Source organism: Dipteris shenzhenensis, chromosome 20 (genome assembly GCF_047967505.1).
Source record: "Dipteris shenzhenensis isolate YYH24624 ecotype China chromosome 20, Dip_SZ_1.0, whole genome shotgun sequence".
Taxonomy (NCBI): Eukaryota; Viridiplantae; Streptophyta; class Polypodiopsida; order Gleicheniales; family Dipteridaceae; genus Dipteris; species Dipteris shenzhenensis.
The window spans coordinates 17,093,717-17,119,705 of NC_141615.1; the positions used below are offsets into that span (position 1 = coordinate 17,093,717).

The window sequence follows — 25,989 nt, forward strand, 5'->3', positions numbered from 1 at the left end:
ACGAGCTCCAGCAAAGATTGCGTATGCAATTCTTACCCGCCCACATCGAATGGAAGGCTAGGGATGCCTTGAGCAATCTCCATCACACAGGCACTTTCAGAGACTTCATCAAAGCTCACTCATCCTTGATGTTGCAAATCAAAGAGAGGGGAAACGGAAAAGGTAAAGGGGGAACAAAAAAGAGAGAGGGGAGAGCGAAAGACAGGAAGAGAGGAGGGCTGGGTCGAAAACAGATGGAAAAGCGAGGATGGAAGGGGGGAAAAAGGGGGGTCAATGGAGTCGGGGAAATGTGATGGAAATTTGAGATGTAGGGGGAAAGGAGAAGAGGGAAGCGACAAAAAGTTTAAGGGATGGGAAAGGGGAAGAAAACGAAAAAATGGGAGGGAAGACGGAAAAAGGAGAAGGGGGATGGGACGGGTATACCTTGAGTGGTACTGGAGGTGGAGCTGGAAGTAGTAGTGACTCGATGGTGGAAAAAAGGTGAGAAGTGGAATGAACTTTAAATCTTTGGCAGTAAAGCTTAGACACCATATTCTTTACGACTTCTCAATACGTCACTCCTACATTCCTGTGAATATATTTTCCCGTTGTGTTCCTCTTCTTTATAAAGAGAATTGTGTTAGAGCGCTTGAATACCTTGTACGAATTGACAAATATAGACTTGCAGCACTGATGTTCTAACCATAACTTGCCAGCCAAACCTATAAGGTAGTTTTGATCCTTAAAATATTGAAGGATTGTTCGCCAAAATCTAACCTAGAGAGGCATGTTTTATCCAGATACTAATCCCCGTTACAGAAAAGGAGACGGAACTCCAGCTCTGCGAGTCAATAGCCTGTATTCCCTGGCCACTATCTTCGCAGCTGCAATATGAGGTTCATCTTGTTCCACGTCTACTACAAGGGTATGCCTATCCAGGCCCAAATATGAAGCTGCTGCATTAGCAGCCTGCAGTCCAGTCACATATGCCTTTTCTTGAGAGAGACCTTTTGCTCCATGGGATCCTGGACCCTGACGCAACCAGTCACCAGCCATGAAGACGTTAGAGAAACTTGTAGAAGTTGAAGGCATGTGCACATGTGTTCCTGGACCAAATAGAGTTACAGCCCCCTTGAAACGCAGCACACTGCTGTCAACAATCTTAGCCAAAGCAAACTGTGGGTTGCATTTAATCAGGTACTTCTGCAGAACCTGGCTTGCATATCAAAGATATCAGTAGAAACCCTAGAAGTTGAAAGCACGAATTATTTAACAAAAGGCCCATGTCCTGTCTGCGTTAAATAATGGCCATTGTCCAAGTTCTTCCCAGTTTTCAAGACACAGCAATGAAACTCTAATGATTTGATGGCACAAATGACAAGTTGCACACATGCACAGCTTTGTGATTTCTGCCATGTGCATATAAAAGATCTAAGAGATCCTGATCATATACGTGTGTAGAAAAAATTATTCAAGATTATGAATGAGCAGGATAGGGGACAACAATAGGTGCAAGAGACATGAAGAGCAGGCAACCACACCCCTCAAAGGTAGAGTGTGAGTCTAATTGATAGATAGAGAGACTAGTACAAAGAAACACAGAGAAGGAAAATAGAGGAAACTAAGGAAAGCAGGAAAGGAGGTACATACCCTGTTGATAATAGCCATGTCTGAAAGCGGAAGAAGTTGGTTAGCATGATATAGATCGACCTCAAGCACACTTCCTTTTTCCATTTTGAATTCTTCCTGTGGATGCAATAGTTATCAATTCAGGTAACTAAAACCAAAATTACGAACTCCATAAGCTCACTTTCATCATCTTTTTTATCCATAAGCTCTTACCATTTTTCAAAGTATTTTAGAATGAACAAACAAAACAGCATAATCCATTTAAAGCAGGTGTGACAACTAATGAGCAAAAGCAAATCAGCATGCCTGACATCATTGCTTTAGGGCAGATGAGAAAGAATGAGCAAAAGCAAAGGCAGTGCCACTCTTTGGACAGAGGTTAAAAGTATTGCATATGGAACCTTGCCCGACTCCTCTGCCTATACAACCTGCACAATGTTCTCCCCCCAAATATGAGCTTATGTTTCTACCAGATGCTTGTTGGAATACTGAAAAGAAAGAGTAGAGTGGACACAAACTCAGAATACTTGCTTATGGAATGAAGAAGAGTGAGGTCCTTAAGTAGGCACCTCATACAAGCTCACTGACATCACTGATGACCTCAGAGCTCCACAATCATCTCCTCAATCTGCTCCTAAATTCTCTCAATCATCCTATGTGGCTTTTCCACCACCTAACTGTGCTTGTGGGCACCTAACTGTGCCTCTAGCACTCACACATAGAAACATAAGGTGTGCCTGAGGCATACACCTTGAGATATCCCAACAAACCCCCCCTCAAGGAAATGCCTCAGGCTATGTCAAGGATACATCTAGTCTCATAGTTTCTCATGCCATCTCATGGTGGTCAAGGATAAATCTATGGCTAGGTTCTCATGCTAGCAAGGGTTCCCTTGGGTGTAAGGTAAACAAAAGGGATACAAAAAGACCTTCCAATGGTTATCTCCCCTGCATGTACATGCACACAATGTTTGCAGGAGGTACCATGGAACAAAACATACACATGGCCTACATCATAAGGTGACTAGAGGTGTTTACAAAACACACAAAACACAATAGTTTATTTTCATTCATTTTGGAGGACTATCCAGGCTGAGTACCTTGACATAAAAAGAGAGATCTGGAGCATACATAGAGATGTTTAAAATGCATAATCTTCATGGGATGCCTCATCTTGTGGAGGCTCAACTGTAAGTAGATTTGCATTTTCTTTCTTTGCTTTGGCTCTGCAAAACTTCTCATGATGGTTGTTCTTGCCATAGTGCTTGCATGGATTAATTTTGAAGCAGTCCTTTGAAAGGTGATTTGTCTTTCCACAGTGATTGCAAGGAGTATACTTGCCCTTCTGGACTTTTACAGCATAAGCAGTGTCATTGCCTTTCCTTAGCTCCATATGCCTTTCTTCTTCTTGGAGAGCAGAGATAATACCTTCAAGGTTAGGATTGGGAAGATTCTTCAAAGTGCTAACAATGTGATCAAAACTTTCAGGCATTCTCTTAAGTAACACTGCCATAGCATCATCAGGGGTGATAGGAGAGTTGATAGAAGCTAATTGAGTCATAAGACTCCGCATATAGTTGACATGAGCAGCTAAAGTAGTATCACTTGCCATCTTTAATTCAAAGAAAGAGATTTTAAGTGATAGTTTAGAGATGTGAGAGCTTGCACCAAAAATCATGTCTAGCTTCTGCCAAGCTTCCGAAGGAGACTCCAAGTCAGAGATATGGTGTATATAATCATCACCCAAAGCAAGAGCAATGATACCATATCCCTTTTCTTCTCTTGCTGGATCCCTTGCCGGTCGTGTCGGTGTTGAGGATTCTCCAGCATTGGAGGCTGTAGAAGAAGCGGTAGGAGTGGGTTTGACAAGTCCCCATAAGTTCTCCCGCATCAATGCAAATTTCACCTTCATTTGCCATGTATGGAAGCCCTTTCCATTGAACTTCTCAAGATTAAATATGGTAGCCATGAGAGGGTCTAACCCAGATATTGAGCAGTGTCTATCTCTCTTACAAGGCAAAAATAACTGAAAGACTTCCAAAATATGAGCACTTAATGTAGCAAATAGTAGTGACTAGATTTCAAACAATGATGCTTCTTCTTACATGCTTCATAGAAGTGGATGAAATAAACACTTTCCAATCAAAACCAGGTCTAGCAAGTCAAAACAAAACTGAATCCACACTTGTACTGAAGTTATTGAAAGCTTCAAAAAACCAGAAATGCTAGAGTAGCATTTTATGTAGCATCATCTTCAAAAACTTGTCCAAAACTGTCAAAACTGAAAAGCTGAACTTGGAGGGCTTGTAGCTCACTCTTCAAAGCAAGGAAAAGAGGGCTTTCTGAAGCAAAAGAAAGCTCATATACCAGAGAAGGTCCAGCACAGAGGTTGGACGAAATGGTGCGCACTTTTGCCCGGGAGAGTTGCTACAGGCTGAAACTGAGTTTTGACAATTTCTCCCTCGTTACTGAACCAAATGACCTGAAAAATGGCTCAAAATCTTCGTCTTGAGGTCGCCCATCTACTCCTAAGAGGGCTCAGGCAATGGCGGAGCAGACAGGGAGTATTGAGCAACAGAAGAAATTCGTTGTTTGGAGAATGGCAGCCACCACAGACGTTTTTTCTTCAATTGCTTGCAGGTGGAAGTTCGCCCATACTAGAGGAGTTTCCAGCTCAGAGGGTTTGGGCAATGGCTGTTTGTAGATGGAGAACCAAGCTCTCAAAGATTTTGAGAAGAAAGAGGAAAATGGAGAAGAAGAAGATGAAGAAGAAGATGATGATGTGGCAGAAATGGGCTCAAGGGGGATCAAAGGGCTCTGATACCATGTTGGAATACTGAAAAGAAAGAGTAGAGTGGACACAAACTCAGAATACTTGCTTATGGAATGAAGAAGAGTGAGGTCCTTAAGTAGGCACCTCATACAAGCTCACTGACATCACTGATGACCTCAGAGCTCCACAATCATCTCCTCAATCTGCTCCTAGATTCTCTCAATCATCCTATGTGGCTTTTCCACCACCTAACTGTGCTTGTGGGCACCTAACTGTGCCTCTCGCACTCACACATAGAAACATAAGGTGTGCCTGAGGCATACACCTTGAGATATCCCAACAATGCTCTAGAGACTAGGAGTTAGAGGTTACTGATCTCACTTGGAGCTGGTGATGTCTTTAGCACAATCCCACACAGACATGGACTATCCACCCCAAAACCTCTCAAAGTCCAATGGATTGGATGTACCATCACACAAGTCTTCAGTTCCAAGAAGGCCCAATTCACCGTCCCCCCCCCCCCCCCCCCAAAAAAAAAGGAATGGGTTGGACCATGGTGAGCTGGAACACATATACCTAGATGAATCCAAGAACATTCCCAAACTAATCCTCTAAAAACACTACATAGTGCAGTTTCAATCTCACGATAGTCACTCATAAGATTGAAAACCATAAACTCCATCACGCATAGCAGGGACTAGCTACTATGACATCCCCACTGACGTCATCAGTGCCCAACAGTGGGTGTAGACCATAGTATAAAAGTATGCTCTCACACATACAAATCCACACACCCACACATACTAGAGCATCCATTTATACACACACATGTTTCATGACTGTGCAAGACAACCACCAGGCTGATCCGTAAGAAAGAGCTACAGTCAGCCTATTTGCCAGCTGAGTGGACATCCCCATGCTTCAGGAGCATATGTTTTCAACAGTGAAGACTTGGTATCCACAGTGAAACGAAGTAGGCTATCTCTATCTTGATTAGGCAAGGTGAGCTCATACATCAGCACACAGTTTGAGCTCAAACATCCACAGGCTTCATGACTACTACACAGATGTTGAATTCTTATGAAAGAGCTATTGTGGGCCCTCGTTGGCAACTGAGTGGACATTCCCATGCTTTCAAGAGCATATGCTCTCAAGATTGAAGACTTGGTGCCCCCGCCTCATGGTCTTGCACTGCAGCAAACCAGCTGCGTGAGCCCTTGGTCAACAGACCGTCAGAGTGGTCGTTGCAAGAGAACAGGGAGCAGCAGGCTCCCCTCGTGCCTTGGGCGACCCATCCCGCCAAGTGTAGGCGGCCAAGTGGTGTGGTGGGCTGGGCTTGTAGAACAGATAAAGGGAAGGAGTGGCTTTCCCCGTGCCCAAAGGCAGCTGGAGAAAGGTGTCTCACAGCCCTTCTATGCCCGGACTGTGGTGCAAGAAGGTCCCCGCAAGTGAGTCGTGGCAGCTTCGAGAGAGGCTGAGGACCTCATTTCAGTCCCATCACATCAGGTGGTTTTCAGCTTCGAAACGCATACCCCCCCCTTGTGGCAGCAGAACGTTAGTGCTTGTTTGGTGGGGAGCAGAATCTTGACAGTGACCTTTTGGTCTCGCCAAAGGAGCTCTCATGGCAGCTTCCTCGACTCCCAGAGCTGTGAGGATTTGTCTCTCCCCCTCGGACAAGCAGCAGGTTCAGCACACAGTTCAATCTCTTTAAGACAGAGCAGTGGTAGGCCGGATAGTAGGCTTGACACCATCGAGGAGGCAGGTTCATGAGTGGCTCCAGGCAAGCTTAACCCTAGAGGGCGACCACATTCAGGAGGTTACTATCTATGGGAGGGGCGTCTTTCTGCTCCAGTTGAGCTCCCCAATCACCACCTAGGCCCTCGTGGAGCAAAGTCCAATTGTCCAGGGCCACACCTAGTTTACCTTATCCCTTGGTACCACGGTTTCTACAGTGGAGGATATGGACACGACACACCATGTACCTCGCTTCCTGGTGACGCTTTGCTCTCCCGGGCTCCCAAGACAGTACAAGTCCATCCTTCCATAGGGAGGGCCTTTGGTACAATGTTGAAGTCCCCGCAGGTTATGGCAACTTCAATAGTGGTAGATGATGGGGTCCCCAAGCTCATGTTAGTTGCGTCGAGCACTCGAAGGCCCTCCTGGAGGTGATCCTTCTCGAGACCCTGGACAGGGGGGTCACTCCGGCAGAGGGTGGAGATCTCTGGGATCCTTGGGCAATGCATGTGTTGCCAACATTTGGATCACCTAGCCAAGGACTGTCCTAGAGGGCAGGAGCGACCCCCCCTCCTTCCACACTGTTTCGACAGAGTATGAAAGAAACAGGAGGAGAGGGACTAGCACGCTCTTGGGTGACACCCTCTGAGGGCAAGTGGATCCTGGTAAAAAGCAAGAAAAAAACCGAGCAAGAAGACTCGCAAGAATACGAGACGGAGAGCCAGACGCAGGTTGAATCAGCGTTTGGATCTTCCTCTCCTCGGGTGAAGCAGATAGCAAACTTACCTACAAGCCCCCCCCCCCCCCTCCTGAGTCTCCACCGATTCCTCACGGTTCAGAGATACCAATGTCAAGCACACCCCTAGGTCTCAGGAGTTAGAGTTGGTGAGGGAACGCTATGAGGCCTCGACACAGACACAATCAACAGCGGAGCCACCCCCCAGTTTCTTCCTCCCTTCCACCCCTCCCCGTCGCCCCTCAAATCCCCCCCGCCACTCCCCTCCCTCCCTCCTCCAGCACCCTCGGAGATCGTTACCCTCATCACTCCTCCCTCTTCAACAAAGCGGTCCACCCCTCCCTCCTCCCACACCTCACCGGACCCCCAACCACTGAGCAAGGATAAGGATCTGTCCCCCCACAGCCCCTCTCCCAACGCAGCAGGCGAGAGTCAAGCAACATAGGACCATAGCCCCACACCAGGAGTCCAAGGGTAGTAGGATGTCCACTCGCAGGGCCCGGACCTAAAATTTAGACCAAGACTCCCCTTGCCGCGGGAGTTTTGGCGTTTGGGACCATGGAACTATCTAGCCATTCCAAACGCCTATCCTCTGTCTCTCAACTTGGCAGTCCTGATTCTGCAGCCCCACAAGAGGGGCTCTTTCAGCATGATCAATTCCTGCACTCATCCTTTCTAGGGTATGGAGTTCGCCCCCACAAGAGAGGAGAGATGGACTCTGTAGATGTTTGATGCCATGATAGAGGAGCAGCTGTCCCACACGATGGACAAGTGGATGGGGCCGTATGGGTTGGACATGTGGATTTCCTATGGATCGTCAGCTTTGTTCCAGCTTGGTTTCACGCCCAAGAGACCAAGCTCAGGGCTGGCAGTAGGAGTGATCCGGCTGCCCCAAGAAGCCAAGATTTATCCATCACAGCAGCACTGGACGCTTCAGCAGTGTGCAGAGGCTTTTGGGGCAGATTTCTCCTTCGTGATGCACTGGGCTCGAAAAGTGGGAATTGAGCTGGTGGCCACTCTGGTTCTTAGGCGCACGGGGACGGATTACTCCCCCTCAAAGCCCCCCTTCCAAATCATAGAAGTCCCAATTCTTAGAACAAGCTCCCGGGCATAGGCAAGCCTTGTTCCCTTCGGCATCCTCCTCATGAGCTAGACAGTAGTGAGTTGGAACATGCATGGACTCCACGATCGTGCATGCAGTCAATCACATCATCTGATTCTGCGCAAGGGGGCTGCAACGAGCAGTGGCAGGGAGGTCAATCGACCTCATCCTGATCCATGAGCATATGTTCACAGCGGCAGACATCAAGCGCCGTCACCACCTCCTTCCCCAAAGGGGCCCCGAGGTCTGGTCCCCAACTGTTGGCAAGAGTGGTGGGGTTTGCATCTCAGACTCGCAGGCAATAGCGTCTAAGGTCTTCGACCAGGGAGAGCTGATCACAAGCAGGGCCGTGTGGATGGGCCTTCAAGCGAGAGGTCTCAGGATCGGGGTCCTAAACGTCTTCGCACCGGCGTGTAGACAGCATCAGCCAGCCTTTTGGAGACGTCTGACTCAGTGCCTCCTAGATGTCGACTCATGGATTGTAGGAGGTGATTTCAACAATCTAGAGAGCACAGAGGGGGGACTTCGTTCTCTGAGAAGCCAGCAGCAAAGAAGAGCACCTGGGAGCAGTTTGTGTTCGCAATTTGTGGTCGAGACCCTTGGCGGGAGGCAGAGTTCACCAGGATTCCAAGCAGCCTACGCTTTCCCTTTGGGCAGAGGAGGCATGATGGGCTACTGGAGCACCTCAACAATTTTTATGTCAGGGATTGGGCTATGAACAGAGGGGGATCCACTGGTATCTTAGCAGGTACCACGATGTTTGATCACTCTCCGATCATTCTTCACCTAGAGCAGCCCGGTCTGGATCTCCCCCAAAAGGGGATTCGCATCCCAAACAACCTGCTTTAGGAGGAGGAGGTCCAACACTCCATTGCTGTGATCTGGCAGCAGCCTGAGGGAGGACCCCCTGCAGGTTGGGCAGCTTGGGTAGCAGAGGTGGTCCATAGGAGTAGCGCAGAGCTGCAGTCCCAGGCTCTTAGGAGGAGGCATGCCCCGCATGAGAGGGAGAAAGCCCTCCGGAGGGATTTGGCTAGGACCCTGGGTCACAGTGGCTCAGCGAGAGATATGAGGCTGCAAGATTGACCTTGCAGGAGATGGAGATACGGAGGGCTGAGTTGTCATAACACTCTTCATGGGCCAGAGGGGTACAGCAAGGGGACACGATGACTTGAAAGTTCATTCAGGTCACCGGGCCACGCTCAGCAACTGTGCAGATGCAACAGTTGAGAGATGCATCTTGTCAGGTGCACACAAACCCCCAGGAGATTCTGGAGATGACTACGGACTTCTATAGACAGTTGTTTCAGACAGAGGAGGAGACCCTAGTTTCCCTTGTGGCCAGAGAGGCCGTGTGGGAGCGAGTTCCAGCAATGGTCTCTCCACAGTTGAGCAGATGTCTAGAGGCCCCCTTCACGGAGGAGGAGCTCCCAGGGGAGGATGGCTTGACTTTGACTTTCTTTCGTTTCTTTTGGGAGCATATCCGCACCTCGCTCTTATGGGCTTGCCAGGAGATTTTTGACACCGGTTCTCTCCCACTGTCTGTAAGTTGCAAATGGATTTGTTTGCTCCCAAAAGGAGGGGATAGGATGGACATTCGACAATGGAGGCCAATCACCCTACTGGACACTGCATACAAAATCTTGGCCAAGGTCTTGAGTTTGACCCCACCTTCCAGATATCATCCACGACACAGAGCGGTTTTGTCCAGGAACGTAGCATCCTGGATAACATTTTCACCTTCTGGAAGGCAGTAGATTGGGCTAGAGACTCTCGGATTTCGAGAATGCGTATGACAGAGTGGAGTGGTCCTTCCTTGAGGGCACGATGAGGAGATCGGGCTTCTCCGAACGGTGAATCCGAGGGGTCTCAGCACTTTATGCAGGAAGCTCCAACCAAGTGACCCTTGGAGGCCACACAAGAGAGGCATTTCCTTTATCCCGTTTGGTCAGACAAGGCTGACCTCTTGCCCCTTACCTCTTCCTTTTCGTGGCGAAGCCCATACCCTCTCAGGCTGCTGGTCTTTCGGGCATGAGGCTCCTGATTTAGCAGGAGGAGGAGCTGCTGGACTCAGAGTTTACGGATGACACAGCTTTGTTTGTGGAGGGTTCAAGCGAGCCTCGAGACAGTCAGGGGGGCTCTGACCATTTATTGTGAGGCATCTGGGGCACGGATGAACTGGCCCGAGTTTGTAGGCTTCTTCACAGGCATGGAGGAGGTCCAAGAGATTCGAGACTAGGGGACAAGGCTCGACAGCTTCCGGTGGATCCCACAAGGACAGACAACGAGATACCTAGGGTGTTAGGTGGGGCTGGATATCACGGCACAGTAGCAGATTGCCCCGGTTCTAGAGAGCGTTCAGCGCAAGCTTCTATATTGAAGCTCGGCCAAACTCTCCTTAGCAGGCAGGGCCCTTGTGGTCAACCAAGTCTTACTTGCTACGTCTTGGTACATCGCATCCTGTTGGTGCTTCCATAGAGGCTGCATGGGACAGCCAGACGAGTGGTGCGCTTCCTATGGGCAGGGTCGAATGTCACATGGAACACCAGGGCTAGAGTGGCATGGCAAACTATGATCCTTCCACAGACTCAGGGTGGATTGGGCATCATAGGCCCAGAGATGCAGAGCCAGGCCCTCCTCAGCAAGCTAGTGGTTCGGGGGCTCAATCCAAGCACATAGCCTTGGAAGCTCCTCCTATAGAGGGGACTTCTCCCCCCGGACAGGTGGACCGTGGCAGCAGTCCTCTAGATGGATGTTCTTAGAGGCACCGCTCACAGGGAGAGGATCCCCAAGATGACTCATTTTGGCCAGCCCTTCCTGCAAAGAGGAGTTCAAGAGAAAGCCTATTCTCTGGTACCCGCAGGTCAAGGATAAGGACGGTCAGATGCTAGGACAGAGGTCGCACATTGGATGGGCACAGTGGGACAGCAGCCCAGCGAGATCCTTTACGGCCTGGAGAAGCCTCCCTAGGGATGTAGAGGCTAGAGCTGCCCACTTGCGCGGAGCACGCCTACGCATGACAGAGATCAATGCAACGATCCTTGAGTCGTGGTGGGAAGGGCTGCAGAACCCTTGGACCCCTCCCTGTTGGGATGGGCAGTTCTCACGCATGAGAGTGCCTCTCAGGGTGCGTTTTTTCCAGGGAGCACCTGGGCTTCATCCACCGCAGATTCTACAAGGTGGGACATGGGGGGCTTCTACAGAGTGAGTCAGAGAGGGAGGCGGAGGAGCTGGATTTTGGAGGACATAGAGTGGCAGAGGATCAGGGTGGTCGATCACTTGGGCAAAGAGTGGCATATAGACCCAACTACAGTCCTTTCCAGCCCAGAGGCAGCTTTGGTTGTGGGAGGGTAGACCTCTAAGGGACATCCAATGTGGTATTGGCCCGTGCGGGTGGGACACTCAGACAAGATAGAGGAGGTGCCCTTTTTCTCTTATACGACCCGCATTGGCAGACACATCTAGTTGGCTGGAGCTTGGACTCCATCGAGGGCGCGACATTGGCTGGAGTAGGAGGTCCCCACGGAGGTGGTCAGCCACTTTTGGCCATGTATATGGTCTAGTCTACGGCCACAAAAGATCTCCTACTTCTTTAGGATGGTGGCCCACGGAGGCCTACCCATCGGTCCTTGGCTAGAGCAGATGAGGGAGGGTCGATGGTAGATTCGCCCGCTGTACGGAGGGCAAGCTAGAGACGATCCCACATTGCCTATGGCACAGAGCATTTGAAAGGTAGCGCTCCGGATTGTGGCCAGGACATAAAGGATGCAGTGAGATTTCACGTGGGGGATGATGCTGTGGCTCACAGAGGGACGCCACTCTTTTGCCATTGATCCAGTCTCACTAGCATACACGATTTACGGTGAGCAAGTCATCCGGATGGAGTTCCTTGATGCCGTACCACCGTCCCGCACTCGACCATAGCCGCTACCGGAGGATAGTGTATGGGAGACAATGGCCAGCATCACTGCCTCGAACATCGAAGTCGCTAGCTGCAGTCAAGTGATGAGCACACACTAGATTCCACCGGTGGCTATTTTGGTAGCCATTTAATAGGACATCTTCTTCACACTACGGGCTTGTTGGGAGCCCTGCGTCCCAGGATCATGATGTACGTTGAGCGGCGGGAGAGTTTCTGCAAGGCTTGACATGCATGCATATTCTACACCTTTTCGGCAGGAGATATCCGCTGGATGTACAGGCCTCTATCCTGGCTGTTAGCCCCTGTTCCGGATAGTCCTTAGGCAGTGAGCTGGACTTGCCAGCAAACCGGTCTAGGACGGCCAGTCTTTTCTACTTATATTCACCATCATTAGCCTTTCTCGCAGTTGATTGTATGGGGTTTTCCTCAAGCATTAATAGAAGTTTCCTTTCTTTGCCCAAAAAAAAAAGATTGAAGCCTTGGTATGTAGATGTGGGACCAAGCAGCAAGCTTATCCCTATCTTGATTGGGAAATCTCTAGCAGATTATCTATGCACAGAGGAGGTTCCATAAGGTTGCTGGCAAGTACGACAATATCAATCCTTCACCTATAGCCCTACATCTGGAGTAACCAAGAAAAATGCTACCGCAATACGAAGTGAGGATCCTCTCTTACTAGATGCGCAAGGTTAAGACATCTGGGAGGGCACCCCTTCCTAGAATATGGATGCATGGATGGAAAAAACCCTTTAGAGGACCACTTTAGCATCGCAAGAGCAGATAATCGGTCATTGCCAGTCACCTCATGATGAGGAGCGAGCACCTCGACTAGAGCTCCCTTCTATTGACTGACCTAGAGAGCAGCCGCTAGCTCCACATGGTAGGCCAACTTGCATGAGCATGCCTGTGTCCCATACCATTCTTCCCGAGCCAACTGGAAAGTAAGGAGATGGAATGTTTCATGAGTTCTGCCAAGCGACTAATCCTAGATCATCACGGACATAGCTCTAGCACTAACTCTTGAGAGATTTGGAAATATATCTAGATGAATCTAGGAACATACCAAATTCAAGCACCTCGACTAAAGCTCCCTTATATTGACTGACCTGAGGAGCGGCCGCTAGGCTCCACATGGTAGGCCAACTCGCATGAGCGTGCCTGTGTCTCATACCATTCTTCCCGAGCCAACTGGAAAGTAAGAAGATGGAATGTTTCATGAGTTCTGCCCAGCAATTAAACCTAGATCATCACAGACATAGGTTTGGCATTAACACTAACTCTCGAGAGATTTGGAAATATATCTAGATGAATCTAGGAACATAAATTCATCCTCTAAAAAAACAACACATAGTCACTCATAAGCTTGAAAACCTTAAACTTCATCACACGTAGTAGAGACTAGCTACCATGAAATCCCACCGACATTATCAACGCCCAACGATGGGTGTAGACCATACTTTTAAAGAAAACTCACACATTTATCCAAACACTCATACATACTTAGACTGAGTTTCCGACAACACTCTGGCAATGAAGGGCACACTCAGCTAAGGCAAAGGCTAGCACTAAAGAAGGCGGCTAATAAAAAAGCAGTCCATGTGAAGACTATACAATGTCATTAAGTCGTTTCCAAATGAGCAATTCTAAGCCAAACACGCTTAGACAATCTAGTTGATAGGGCAATGCACCACATGCTTACACAATCTAGCTAATAGGGAAACGCACCACGTAAGATGGAAAGAGAGTTTACCACAATATTAACAAGCCGTAACATGGAGAAATCTTCACAAGCTGAAAGTTGCATCCTCGCTCTTATGGCGGGAGCACATATCTAGATGAATCCAAGAACATCCGAAGAGATTATGGAGATGACAATTCCTTCTGTTTCTTTCAAACTGTTGATAAATGTATCTAGCCCAATCAAGGACATGCCCAAACTCATCCTCTAAAAACACAATACAGTGTCAATCTCATGACAGTTGCTCACAAGATTGAAAACCATAAACTCCATCATGCATAGCAACAAGTAGCTTCTATGACATCCCCACCAACATCATCAGTGCCAATGGTATGTGTGGACAATAGAATAAATATATGCTCTCACACAAACAAATCCACACACCCACACATACTTGAGCATCCATTTATACAAAGGTCTTCGTACGGGTTTCTGTCAGAACCCCAAAGGTGTAGGGAAAACTCAGCTGTGACAAAGGCTAGCACCTACTCAATAAGGAGGGATGCATAGTAACCCACAAGAGCTTATGGAGAGTTCTCATACCACTCAAATGGAAGCGAGAAGATAGGATGGCTCGCCTATTATCAGCACAGACATCGCTCTAGTGTCTACTTGATGAGAAGGGCCAGCTGCATACTTGCCCCTAAGGGGTTATGGAGATAAGTACTTCCTTCTACAACCAATTTGTCACCTACTTTCACTCTTGGTTTTCTATCTCTAGTTTACGAAGCTCTATTCCATACGTGGATACAAATCACGGGCGATGGCATTAGATTGTTCCACCCAGCCGCTCTCGTGGATAGCAGATCGTCAGATACCTACATTCTTCGTTATTTTCTTCATGCTTATCCATGAGACCCTCATTTTCCCTAGATAGTTCTCCTTGCCAAATGTCAACATTTTAGCCTCTCCACTTGGTGCACCTTTTTACCCCTCTTGGGGCACATTAAAAACCACTTGCCCCTTGGCATTATTGCACATTTAGGTGCACCTAGGCCTTAGCACTCAGAACTACCTAGTCAATGCCATTTCACCCTCACCTAGGACCTTGGCAGTTACTTCTCTTGACCATTTCAATTACGCACATTAACTATTACAAAAGTTGGTCATCTAAGAGAGAATGCCCACCGATCTATCCGAGGTCATGCTATCCCGGCTAGAGCATAACATTCCTTCCCTCTTCAAGCATCAGCGTCCTCGATGATGAAATCTGGAAACGCTCTCCGTAACTGGTATACGGATTCCCAGGTAGCTTCCGATAGAGGCTGACCATGCCATGCAACCAACACCGTGGGTATCTTCCGATTTCGTATTTGCATTGTTCCTCAGTCCAGGATTCTTGTTGGCTTGCGCCTTGCAATATCCTCTATCTCCTGAAACAAAACCACACCTTCAATTAGTGAGTCACCTGTATGCAAAAATTTCTTTAAGTGCGAAACATGAAAAACCGGGTGCACCTTACACCCCTGTGGCAATTCCAATTTATAGGCTACACTGCCTATTCTCTTTAGAATTAACCACGGCCCACAATATCGAGGTGATAACTTAGCACATTCTCCTGAAGTCAACGACTTCGAGTGCAAAGGAACTCTGAGAAAAACTTTTTCTCCTTCTTTAAATACTCTTATAGACCGATTTTCATCCGCATACACCTTGGCTCTATCCATAGCCTGGCGGATATTAGCTCTCGCAAGTGCTAGCATCTCCCGCATCTGAACTATAAAGTTCGCGGCACTAGGCACTTTCTGAGGTACTCCAACTATAGTTGGATTGGCTGGTCTATAACCATAGTTCAGTTCAAACGGACTGAACCCTGTAGAGGAATGTTTCCTATCATTGTAGGCAAACTCCAACAATGGCAACCACTTGTCCCATGTATGTTGCCTCAATGACACATATGCCCTCAGCATATCCTCTAAAGTCTGGTTGACTCTCTCCGTCTGACCATCCGTCTCAGGATGATTCCCACTACTCATTCCCAACTCAGTCCTTAGTGTCTCAAATACCGCTGTCCAAAAATGACCGGTAAATCTGACATCTCTATCTAACACTATGGATCTACGCAATCCATGCAGACGAAATATATGTCTAATGAACAAATCCGCCACTTGCGGGGCACTAACAGACTCTCTAGTCGGAATGAAGTGAGCCATCTTGGTTAGACGATCAACCACCACAAGGATAGAATTATACCCTCCTACAATAAAGTCCATGGAAATGCTCTTCCACTTACTTAGTGGTATTTCCAAGGGCTGTAAAAGTCCGGGTGGCTTCACCCGCTCGGCCTTACTTACTTGACACGAGAAACACCGTGTCACATATTCATGAATATGCTTTTTCATCTTTGGCCAAAAGAAATCTCGCTTCACGAGATTATATGTCTTCTCGACTCCTGGATGTCCCGCACATGGGCTATCATGGCACTGTCGAATGACTCTCTGCCTGAGATCATTCTGACTAGGTACTACAACCTTGCCATTTCTTTCTAGCATACCATCCCTTATGGTATATCTTGCATAAGTTTGGCCTTTTCTGGATGCCAGGTCATCCTTTTCATTTTCTCCGAGTTTTAACACATGAGCATTAGGCCATAAGCTCTGGACAAACTCGTCCACCTTTTGAGTTTCTCTAATCTCGGTCATTAGAGCACTCTCTAATACCGTGAAACTCAGGTTGTGCATAATGCGAGACAACGCATCAGCAACCTTATTGTCTTTTCCTCTTCGGTACCCAATCGTTAGATTAAACTCCTGCATGAGCTCTGCCCACCTAGCTTGGCGGCCCCTCAAGTCAGGCTGTTTACAAAAATGTTTCAGAGTATCATGATCCACATCCACATAAAACTCTGAACCATACAAATAATGCCTCCATGTTTTCAAAGCATGGATAACCGCATACAACTCCAATTCATGAGTTGGCCAATTCCTTTTGAGAGGGAGAAAGCTTCTTGCTTTCAAAGACTACTGGCCTTCCCTCTTGAAAGAGGACTGCTCCTACCGCAATGCCACTTGCATCGGTTTCTAGGAACAACGGTTTCTGGGAATCAACTATTTTTAACATCGGTCCTGTGACCATAGCTTGTTTTATGGTGTTAAAACTTTCTTGTTGATTCTGTCCCCAAATAAAAGGTACTTTATCTGAGGTCAGATCAGTCAATGGCGATACTATTCCGGAATATCCTTTGATATGCCTTCTATGAAAGGCCTGAAGGGGGAAGAAGAGTAAGAGGGAGAGAGTGTGAGAGAGAGAAGACACAAGTGTGCGGGTGTGTGCGGGTGTGAAGTGATGAGCCACACCACAAACTCATTAGTTTTATTAGGATTAGGTTTTACCCTATGACTGTCTTAAGACAGTCATAGATGTCTTATCTTTAATAAAGGGGTGGCAATGTGCCTTTACCCCAACAACCTCCCACCTAAAGGCCAATGTGCCTAAAGGGGAGAAAAGAATAAAAATTACAGCAATATACAGTTACTGTATACAAGACCATAAAATAAGAATGGTCTCATCCTAATCCCATGATGTGGCGGCAATGTGCAAACCGCTCAGTAGGCAAGCTCTTAGTGAGCAAATCTGCAGGATTATCATCAGTATGCACCTTCACAAGCTCAAGTCGCTTGTCTTCCAGTACCTCCCTGATGTAATGATATTTCACATCTATGTGCTTGGTCTTCTGATGAAAGACCGGATTCTTTGCCAACATGATAGCACTCTGACTATCACAATGCAAAACTGGCATATCTCCTGTAATGCCCAAGTCTCCCACCAGCCGAGTAAGCCATATTGCTTCCTTGCAAGCCTCAGTGGCTGCAACATATTCAGCTTCAGTAGTTGACAGTGCAATGCATTTCTGCAACCGAGACACCCATGATATAGCACCTCCTGCAAATGTGAAAATATAACCGGTAGTAGACTTCCGGTTATCTGCATTCCCTGCATAGTCTAAATCTGTAAAACCATGCACCAATGCATCCTGCCTACCATAGCATATGCACAAGTCTTTGGTACCCTTGAGATACCTCAAGACACCTTTCACTGCTTCCCAGTGCCGCTTGCCTGGATTTGCCATATACCTGCTGATGACTCCCACCGCAAAAGCAATATCTGGACGAGTGGCAACCATGGCATACATCAAAGATCCAACTGCAGATGCATACGGAACCTTGGCCATTTCAGCCTTATCATCATCTGATCTGGGGCTGTCCTTACTGCTGAGTTTTCTATACAACATAGCAAATAATTCAGGACAAATATTGCAGTCGTATTCATTTGTACTTTCGCAATCACCCTTCTACCAAGGGGATAAAATGCATCTGAAGATCTCTGTCGGTAACCCAAGTGCTATCAAACAAAGTCTGGGCAAAAGCCCCTTGATCTGACACCTGAACCAAGTGAAGAACACCTCAACACTCAGGTAGCATGCAATATGAAAATCTCTCTGACAAAACCATCCAACAGTGTAATGCATATACTGCCCTGTGTAGAAATGACATACACAGATCCCAACGTACAAACACTCAATGAGGAACCTTTTGAGCACTGTCAACGATGGACAGTTAGGGACCGAGTAAACTCGATGCGCCCTGGCCAAGCGTGGCTCAACTGAGGTTCTCTGAGTGTTGCACAAGAAATGTGACCTGCAAGAAAATGTCACCTCGACACTGCGGAAATCGAGGCAAATGTGTGCTCTGTGGCACCACACTACCTCAAGGCATACAAAGCATCAACTACCAGACAAAAGCCCTATGATCTGCTCACCCGGAAACTGAGATTCAAGCCCAGTAAAAGCATAAAAGTCCTCTGCAAAATCAAGGCATTTCCTTCACGAAAACAGATAACTGTGCAATCAACCACACACTGTGGTTCTCTTCACCTCAAGCACGAGGTAAATGAAGGTACTTGCTGTACTTTCAAGAAAAACACAGTTTTGTGAACTGAAAGATGATCCTGAATCAAGAGCAGAGAGCTATTTCCCCTTCTTTTTCTTCCCAAAAAAAAATTCTGCCTGCTGTACTTGATGTACCTGCGCACGTGTGCAGAATCCCAGAAGAGAAGAAAGAAAAAAAAATTTCGACGGTCTCCCTGATGCAGCTCCCTGTACCTGCGGAGTGTAGATCCGTACGGATGTACGGCTCCTGTACGAAGTCCGTACAGCAGGTACGGATGTCCGTACCTGAGCGCGCGCTGCGTGCTCTGGTTCCGCGCAGCCTGGTGCTGTGCACAGGCTGCACCTGCGCAGGCTAGCAGCTAGCAGCTGCTGCCTTGCTCTACGCCCGCGCCCGCGCCCGCGCCCGCGTCGTGCCCTGCTCTACGCCCGCGACCGCGCCCGCGCCCTGATCTGTGCCCGCGCCCGTGCCGCTGTGCTCCGCTTGCCGCCGGTGCTGCTTGCGCCCGTCCGTACGGATGTACGGACGACGTACGTCCGTACGGCGCTGTCACCTGCTGGCCCGTTGGCCCATGAAGAGGCTAGGTAGAGGTCGAGGGATGTGGGTAGGCAAGGGTAGAGGTAGAAGTGGCTCTGATACCAGTTGAAGGGCCTGAAGGGGGAAGAAGAGTAAGAGGGAGAGAGTGTGAGAGAGAGAAGACACAAGTGTGCGGGTGTGAAGTGATGAGCCACACCACAAACTCATTAGTTTTATTAGGATTAGGTTTTACCCTATGACTGTCTTAAGACAGTCATAGATGTCTTATCTTTAATAAAGGGGTGGCAATGTGCCTTTACCCCAACATTCTATAAAACTGGACAAATCCCAAGAATGATCGCAACGCGGTCAAACTCTGAGGGATTGGCCAAGTTAGTATCGCAGCCACTTTCTTCGGATCCATTTCTACCCCTTGTGGAGTAATTATGAACCCTAAATATTCAAGCCTAACCATACACAGTATAGTTTTCTTTTTATTCACATAAAGAATGGCTTTCCTCAAAGTACTGAACACTATCCTTAAGTGTTCACGATGCTCACTAACACTTTTACTGAATATCAGGATGTCATCAATAAAATGTACTACGAACTTTCCGATATACGGACGTAGTAAATCGTTCATAAGCATGACGAAGGTCGCTAGAGCATTGGTAAGTCCGAAGGGCATTACCAAAAACTCATAATGACCAAACCTGCTTCTAAAAGCGGTTTTATGCACATCCTCGGCTCTAATCCGGATTTGATGGTAGCCACATTTAAGATCTATCTTACTGAAAACCGCGGCTCCATGTAATGCATCTAGCAAATCATCAATCCGAGCCATCGGATACCTGTGCTTAACAGTGATATTATTCAATGCTCTGTAATCTATACAGAGGCGAAACGTATCATCCTTTTTCTTCTTTAATATCACTGGCGAAGCAAAAGGTCAGAAACTTGGTTGAATCTGCCCCAACTTGAGGTATTCTTCCAGTTGTCTATGCACCTCCGACTCTTCAGCAAAACTCATTCTATAGGGAGGTCTATTTACAGGTTCTGCCCCCGGGATTAGTTCAATCTTATGTTGAACTTTCCGCTCTGGAGGTAACCCATGAGGTAGTTCATCCCTAAAACATTAAGAGAACTCCTCTGTTATAAGATTAGCCAGCTTGGCCATCTCACCACTTTGCGTAACATCAGTGCTAGCCGAAGAATCATCCCTCAGCTCTACCGATGCTGTGCAAAGGAATAAAAACTCTACTTGAGCCTTTCTGATTTCCATCACGGAAACCAACGGTCCCTGAGGTATATCTTTTTCACCTCGCAAGACATAAAGCACATCATTCATCTTGAATTGATTACGTGCTTTTTCCAATCAATGGCTGGATTCTTCCTAGAATGCCACGCCATTCCCAAGGCTATATCTGCATCAGCAAGCTTGGTCATTTCAAAATCAAGCTTCTCAGCATAGTCCTGAATCCGAAGCTCCAACTGGGTAACCCTTTGGTCCCATACTTCAGTTGAACTTTCATCTGCCATCCTGACTGTATACGCATAGTCAGATGGACTTGTTTTTAATTTCAGCCTCTTCACGAGCTTGGAGTTAATCACGTTGTGAGTTGACGCTGAGTCAAACAACACAATGACATCATGACCGGCCACTTGCCCTTTCATTTTAATTAACTCCGTATCATTAAAGGCCGTATACCCCGTTGCTGTGGGCTTAGATAGGATGTTATCAGGTGCACTCGTCACTAACTTAGCAACAGATACCCATAACAAACAAGGTACTAACCTCTGAGAAGGTCTCGCCAGTTAAATGCCCACCGATCTATCCGAGGTCATGCTATCCCGGCTAGAGCATAACACAATTAATATGTGCAATGGACTCAGTGCCCCAAACGAAGGCTGCACATGAGATCCATATTCGTTCGACACGTACAATGACAACGGATCGGCGTAATGGGGAGGCACAACAAGCGTAGGCGATCAACCAACAGCCACTAGAAGAGTGCATGCATAATCACAACCCTAGTCGTGAGAGGGTGGCCCTCTCACAAAAAGATGCAATGTCACTCTAAAGAGTCATTTTCACTCACCCCAACCAGACAGTCTGCAACATATCCAAGATTTGTTCCTCTAGCTAAGGAAAGACCCCTGGGTAACATGAGGCTGCTTGATGTGCCGATGTAGCAATGATGGTGCCACGGAGGGGGCGAGTAATCACAGCCTAAAGGTCCTATATCTAATCTCATATTGACTTCACGAGTCTAAAACTTGATGCCCATGTGCCAGTAACTTCTTTTCCTGTGAAGAAAAAACCAAATTATCTCCCACTGTTGGGAGCTATGTCCTATGGTGTGTCTCATAAGTCTGATTCTTAGCCAAGTCATCTCATGTACAAACAGTGTGGCATATCTCAAATCCTGATAGTCGATGATCTACTCATATCTGCGTAACCATGAGTGAAAAGACAATGATATCTCCCCCGGATCTCATCGTATCTAGGGTGTTGCAGCAGAACATGCTCCTTCGTCTCTACCTCCTTGTGATAGCCTCAGGTCTCTATGGATGTGGCTGCAATCTCGCATCCAGCCTTGATCTCAAATCTGTGTGATGCTGGCCCATACTAGGTGGGATAGGTGGATCTGTATGCCTCACAGCAGCTGGATGAAGTCACCCTCACTCAAGTGGAGACTATGCTCCATATAGAGGGCCATTTCATCACATGTGGCTACAGGGGGATGCCCAAGTCCTATGGAAGAAACCTGCCATAGGTCAACCAGGATGACTGATGAGCCTCTTGCTATGTCAGACACAAGAGAGGGGGGAGAGAGAGAGAAAGAAAGAAAGAAAGAGAGAGAGAGAGAGAGAGAGAGAGAGTGTGTGTGTATGTGTACAAGAGGACAGAGAACAAAACTAAAACCTTAAAAGGAAAACTACTTTAAGCATAGTTACAATTAAATTCTCATTCATAGTCCATACCCAAGCAGAGGCAGTCATTTGGCTTTGGAAAAATTGTGGAACATCTTGGGTAATCCCAATTTACAGTGATATACCTAGATGAATCCAGGAACATTCCCAAACTCATCCTCTAAAAACACAACATAGTGCAGTTTCAATCTCATGATAGTCACTCATAAGGTAGAAAACCATAAACTCCATCACGCATAGCCTGCAGGGACTAGCTACTATGACATCACCACTAACGTCATCAGCGCCCAACAATGGGGGTAGACCATAGTATAAATATATGCTCTCACACATACAAATCCACACACCCACACATACTAGAGCATCCATTTATACAAAGTCTTCGTACTGAGTTTCTGTCGGCACTCCAGAGGTGAAGGGCAGACTCAGCTATGATGAAGGCTAGCACTAAAGGAGAAGGCTAATAAAAAAGTAGTCCAAAATCTCTTCATTCAAGCTACAACTGCTTCTGAAGTCTAAACAATTTCATTTTACTCTCTCCCAAATGAGCATCTAAATCTAAATTTACAGTGATACTAAACTTTTAAAAAGGGATGGGAAGAAAACAAGGGGTCGGGGCGAAGAAAGAGAAAAAGAAAGTGTATTTTACGTAGCCAAAAAGCTTAATCGATACAAGTGTATCGATGCTGCAAAATCCACTATAGAACAAATAGTGGATAATGCATGCTCAGATGATCAAATGGGGGGTGATGCCGTGAAAATGTGTTATGTGGGCAGAGAAAAGATATTGCAGACCTGCAACGCATTGAGAAGAAATAGAGTTCCTCCTGTGGTGGACTCAAATCCCGCAAGCACATTGGATGCTGTTGGTAGGTCTACCAAATGATCAAGCCAAAGACGGACTGCAAGCACATCGATTGTTCCAATATTTGTTACTGCAGCAAAATCATCCCTCTGTGCTAAGTGATCTGAAGAAGCGACGATTCTCTGCAGTCCTAGAACAAAAGCATTCATCAATTACTAGCGCTGATAATCATACGTTCAAACGTTTCTATGGTTTATGTGTGTACTGCCTCCAGAAATACCAAGAGACAAAGGGAAAAGCAATGCTGAAATCAATAAATACAGTAATTGAAAACCTGCATAGCTTGGACTCCAACTGCAAAAACGACCACATCTGCTTCATACAGTTCCAAGTCTCCAGAACTACCCACTGTAGCAACAAGAAGACTATATGAACCATCATACTAAGTATGAGCAACTTAAAAAGACAACTTTCGCATGTTTCGGGCAAAACAACAAGATCATTTGAGCAAACACGTAGCAACATTCACTTTTTCTCGAACAAAACTCTCTTTCTGTACACCTCTCTTTTCAGCCGATACATTCCATGGAATTGCAGATGCTGGATGTAATTTAAGTCCCACCAGCGTAGGCCATAGACACATCTTTTCCGTGCCCCACCATGTCATTCCTAAATTTCTTTAATGCTTCCTTCCTGTCTATCCTCCTATCATCCACATCTTCTTTCCTAACTTTTCTGGTTCAGCTTACCTCTGACTTACTTACAATGGCCCTTTGCAAAACATGATGTCTGCTTGAAAGCTTAGAATCATCCTTTACAATTGAGATAAGGAGCCTACAGAGTGAGAGTGGTGAATCCAGACTTCTATTACTTCATTACTTCGTAGATTTTCACCATTACTTCATTATAGTCTCACTTTTTCTTTCCCCTTGGAATAGGCTTCTATTAAGTGACAGAAACAGCCGAGAGAAGGAACAAGGCAAAGATATATCATGCAAAGCATATCAAATCCGTGATGAAATACCACTAAAAGAGACGTGAAACTAGAGACTCACATTACAGTTTCTATGATTCACATTCAAAGGATCGCCAACCCCCCTGTGCTAACATAAACACAACTCTAATGAAAAACACAATGTGTGATCTCCGAAGCAAGTCACATCTATCTCAACCTTCTATCGTCAAAGAAAAGAGATGGAGAAGCGGCATACACGCAAGAACAGATGTGACCTGATTGGAGCCACTGCATACAATATCCTGCACTCGCTTCCCAACAAGCACTCGTCCTCCTAGCTTCTCAATGGCTTCAAGCCATGGTTTAAAAATAGCCTCTGCTATTGATCCTTTGCACCACCGGACGTCAAAGTCCTGTTGATGTGCCAAGACATAGTAGTACAGAGCACCCAAAGCAGCTGCAGCTGTTTGCACCCAATGGATAAAATACGTGAGTTTCACTATGCATGATATACAAGCCCAGTGGTTAACTGCAGCCTGGAAGCATAACTTCATAACTCAAAAACCTGATAGCTGTTCTGGAGGTGCAAACAATGTGATGAGCAATATCGGCTCTAAAAAATCTTTGTACAGACGCATAGATACTCCAGCCTCACGAAACAATTCTCTTGCCGTCATCGAGTCATACTTTTTATAAGTCTCCTCATCCTGGAAACCATCTTATCGCGCACCTTAATTATCACTGTTAAGGGTCCTGCACAATGTAGCCTTAATAGAATTCCTTCACAAACCAGGCATCGGTAAATACGAAAAGGCATAGATCCTCACGTTTGAATTAAAACATATGCATAATGGGACGTGGGGAAAATGGAAGTTCAAAGGACTTATAAAACGGCATGAGATAGAGAAAGCGACACGCCAGCATCCATGACACTTCTCATCAGAAGCATGTACCAAAGTGAACGCCTTACCACGTCAAATTCTATCAGAGCTCTTATCAAAGGAATAGCTGTCAGTCGATCCAGCACGGACAATGATCTGAAGTGTAGAAACAATCAGAAGCAGTAACACTTCCCAAAGAAACCATTCATCTCTGACAAGAGATAAAGCAACATTTCTGAAAGAAACCATTCAACTCTGAAAAGATATAAAGTAATGAATTTGTTTTCCTAAAGGAAGCACTGGTGCACATTGACCTTGTAAAAAGGAACGATCAAACCTGAAGTAAGGGGATGTATAGATAAAAGACCCCAGGGGCGTAGGCAGCCTTGGTAAGGAATTAAAAACAGGTGCCTCCACTTGAATTCCCGCTGGAGAATAGAATGTGCTCCTTGTCCAATCAGTGAACGGCCATGGCTGCACAAAGGGAACTCGGAAGTGAGAAAGTAGCTAACTGAGATACAGGACAAGCATGGCGAATGGAAGCAAAACACTTACGATTCCAAGCTCTCGAACTAGCTCATAGATATTATGATACTGCCACCTGAGTGAGACAATGCGAGTGGCAGCAGATACCAAAGTAAGCCTGCAACAAAAGAGCAAGAGCAGAAGAAATGTGACAAAAGCCAGAGAGGTGATACCAGAAACCCTTGATCCCAGCCTCGACAGGCCGGCCTTGGGGGGAACGGTAGCCAGAGCTGAGGCCACCAAGGTGCTGGGAGGCATCCAACAAAGTAACGGACAATCCAGCTTTAGCAAGAGCGTGGGCAGCACCAAAGCCAGCCCAGCCACCTCCAACGACCACGGCACTCTTCTTCTTGTGGTCGTTGCTGGTGGCTCGCAGCAGAGGGCGAGCTCCAATGGAGCAAAAAGCGCAGACAGGCATTTGGAGCGAGAGGAGCACTTCCATATCCAAACTTTTGAAAGAAGAAGATGATGATGATGATGATAATCATGATGATGAAGATGGGCCTCAAACAAGATGGAGTACGGGAGGGCCAGGGAGGAAGCTGGAACCCCAACCTGTGGACCTTCCCGGCGGCCGTCAAGGGCCCCTCGGAGGTGGGGCCGTCTTGACGTGGTGTCCCGGTGGCATGTTGACGTGGGGTCGTTGTGACATGGCATCGTCTTGAGGTGGGTGCATGATGTTGCGAGTAGTTGGCATCATGGTGTCATTATGTGTCGACGTGGGTGGCGGCGGCCATTGTGACCTACACGGGGCGGTGGGGTTGTTGGGGTAGTGGTGTCTTATGCATGAGTGGCGATTTACACCGGGTTTAGAGGCAAAGCTGGGATATAGGAGGGAGAGGTCGACGGAGATCGAGCTCGACAAAGTTGGACGGTTT

At 47.0% G+C, this 25,989-nt stretch overlaps 1 protein-coding gene across 2 annotated transcripts; it reads right to left on the reverse strand.

Moving 5' to 3' along the window:
- Window positions 1-558: 558 nt before the first annotated feature.
- LOC147889354 (uncharacterized) lies at window positions 559-25,601 on the reverse strand. 2 transcript variants are annotated; one of them, XM_087392014.1, is made up of 10 exons: window positions 25,285-25,601; window positions 25,142-25,187; window positions 24,924-25,060; window positions 24,676-24,742; window positions 24,271-24,412; window positions 23,962-24,168; window positions 23,085-23,158; window positions 22,741-22,932; window positions 1,630-1,725; window positions 559-1,011 (listed from the first exon to the last, which is right to left on the reverse strand). In XM_087392014.1, the coding sequence occupies exons 1-10, from the start codon at window positions 25,551-25,553 to the stop codon at window positions 793-795; spliced, it is 1,449 nt and encodes a 482-aa protein (XP_087248140.1). In that variant the 5' UTR covers window positions 25,554-25,601; the 3' UTR covers window positions 559-792. The 2 variants fall into 2 exon arrangements, with proteins under 2 accessions (XP_087248140.1, XP_087248139.1); XM_087392013.1 differs by having other exon boundaries at window positions 560-1,191; window positions 25,285-25,600.
- Between the last annotated feature and the right edge of the window lie 388 nt (window positions 25,602-25,989).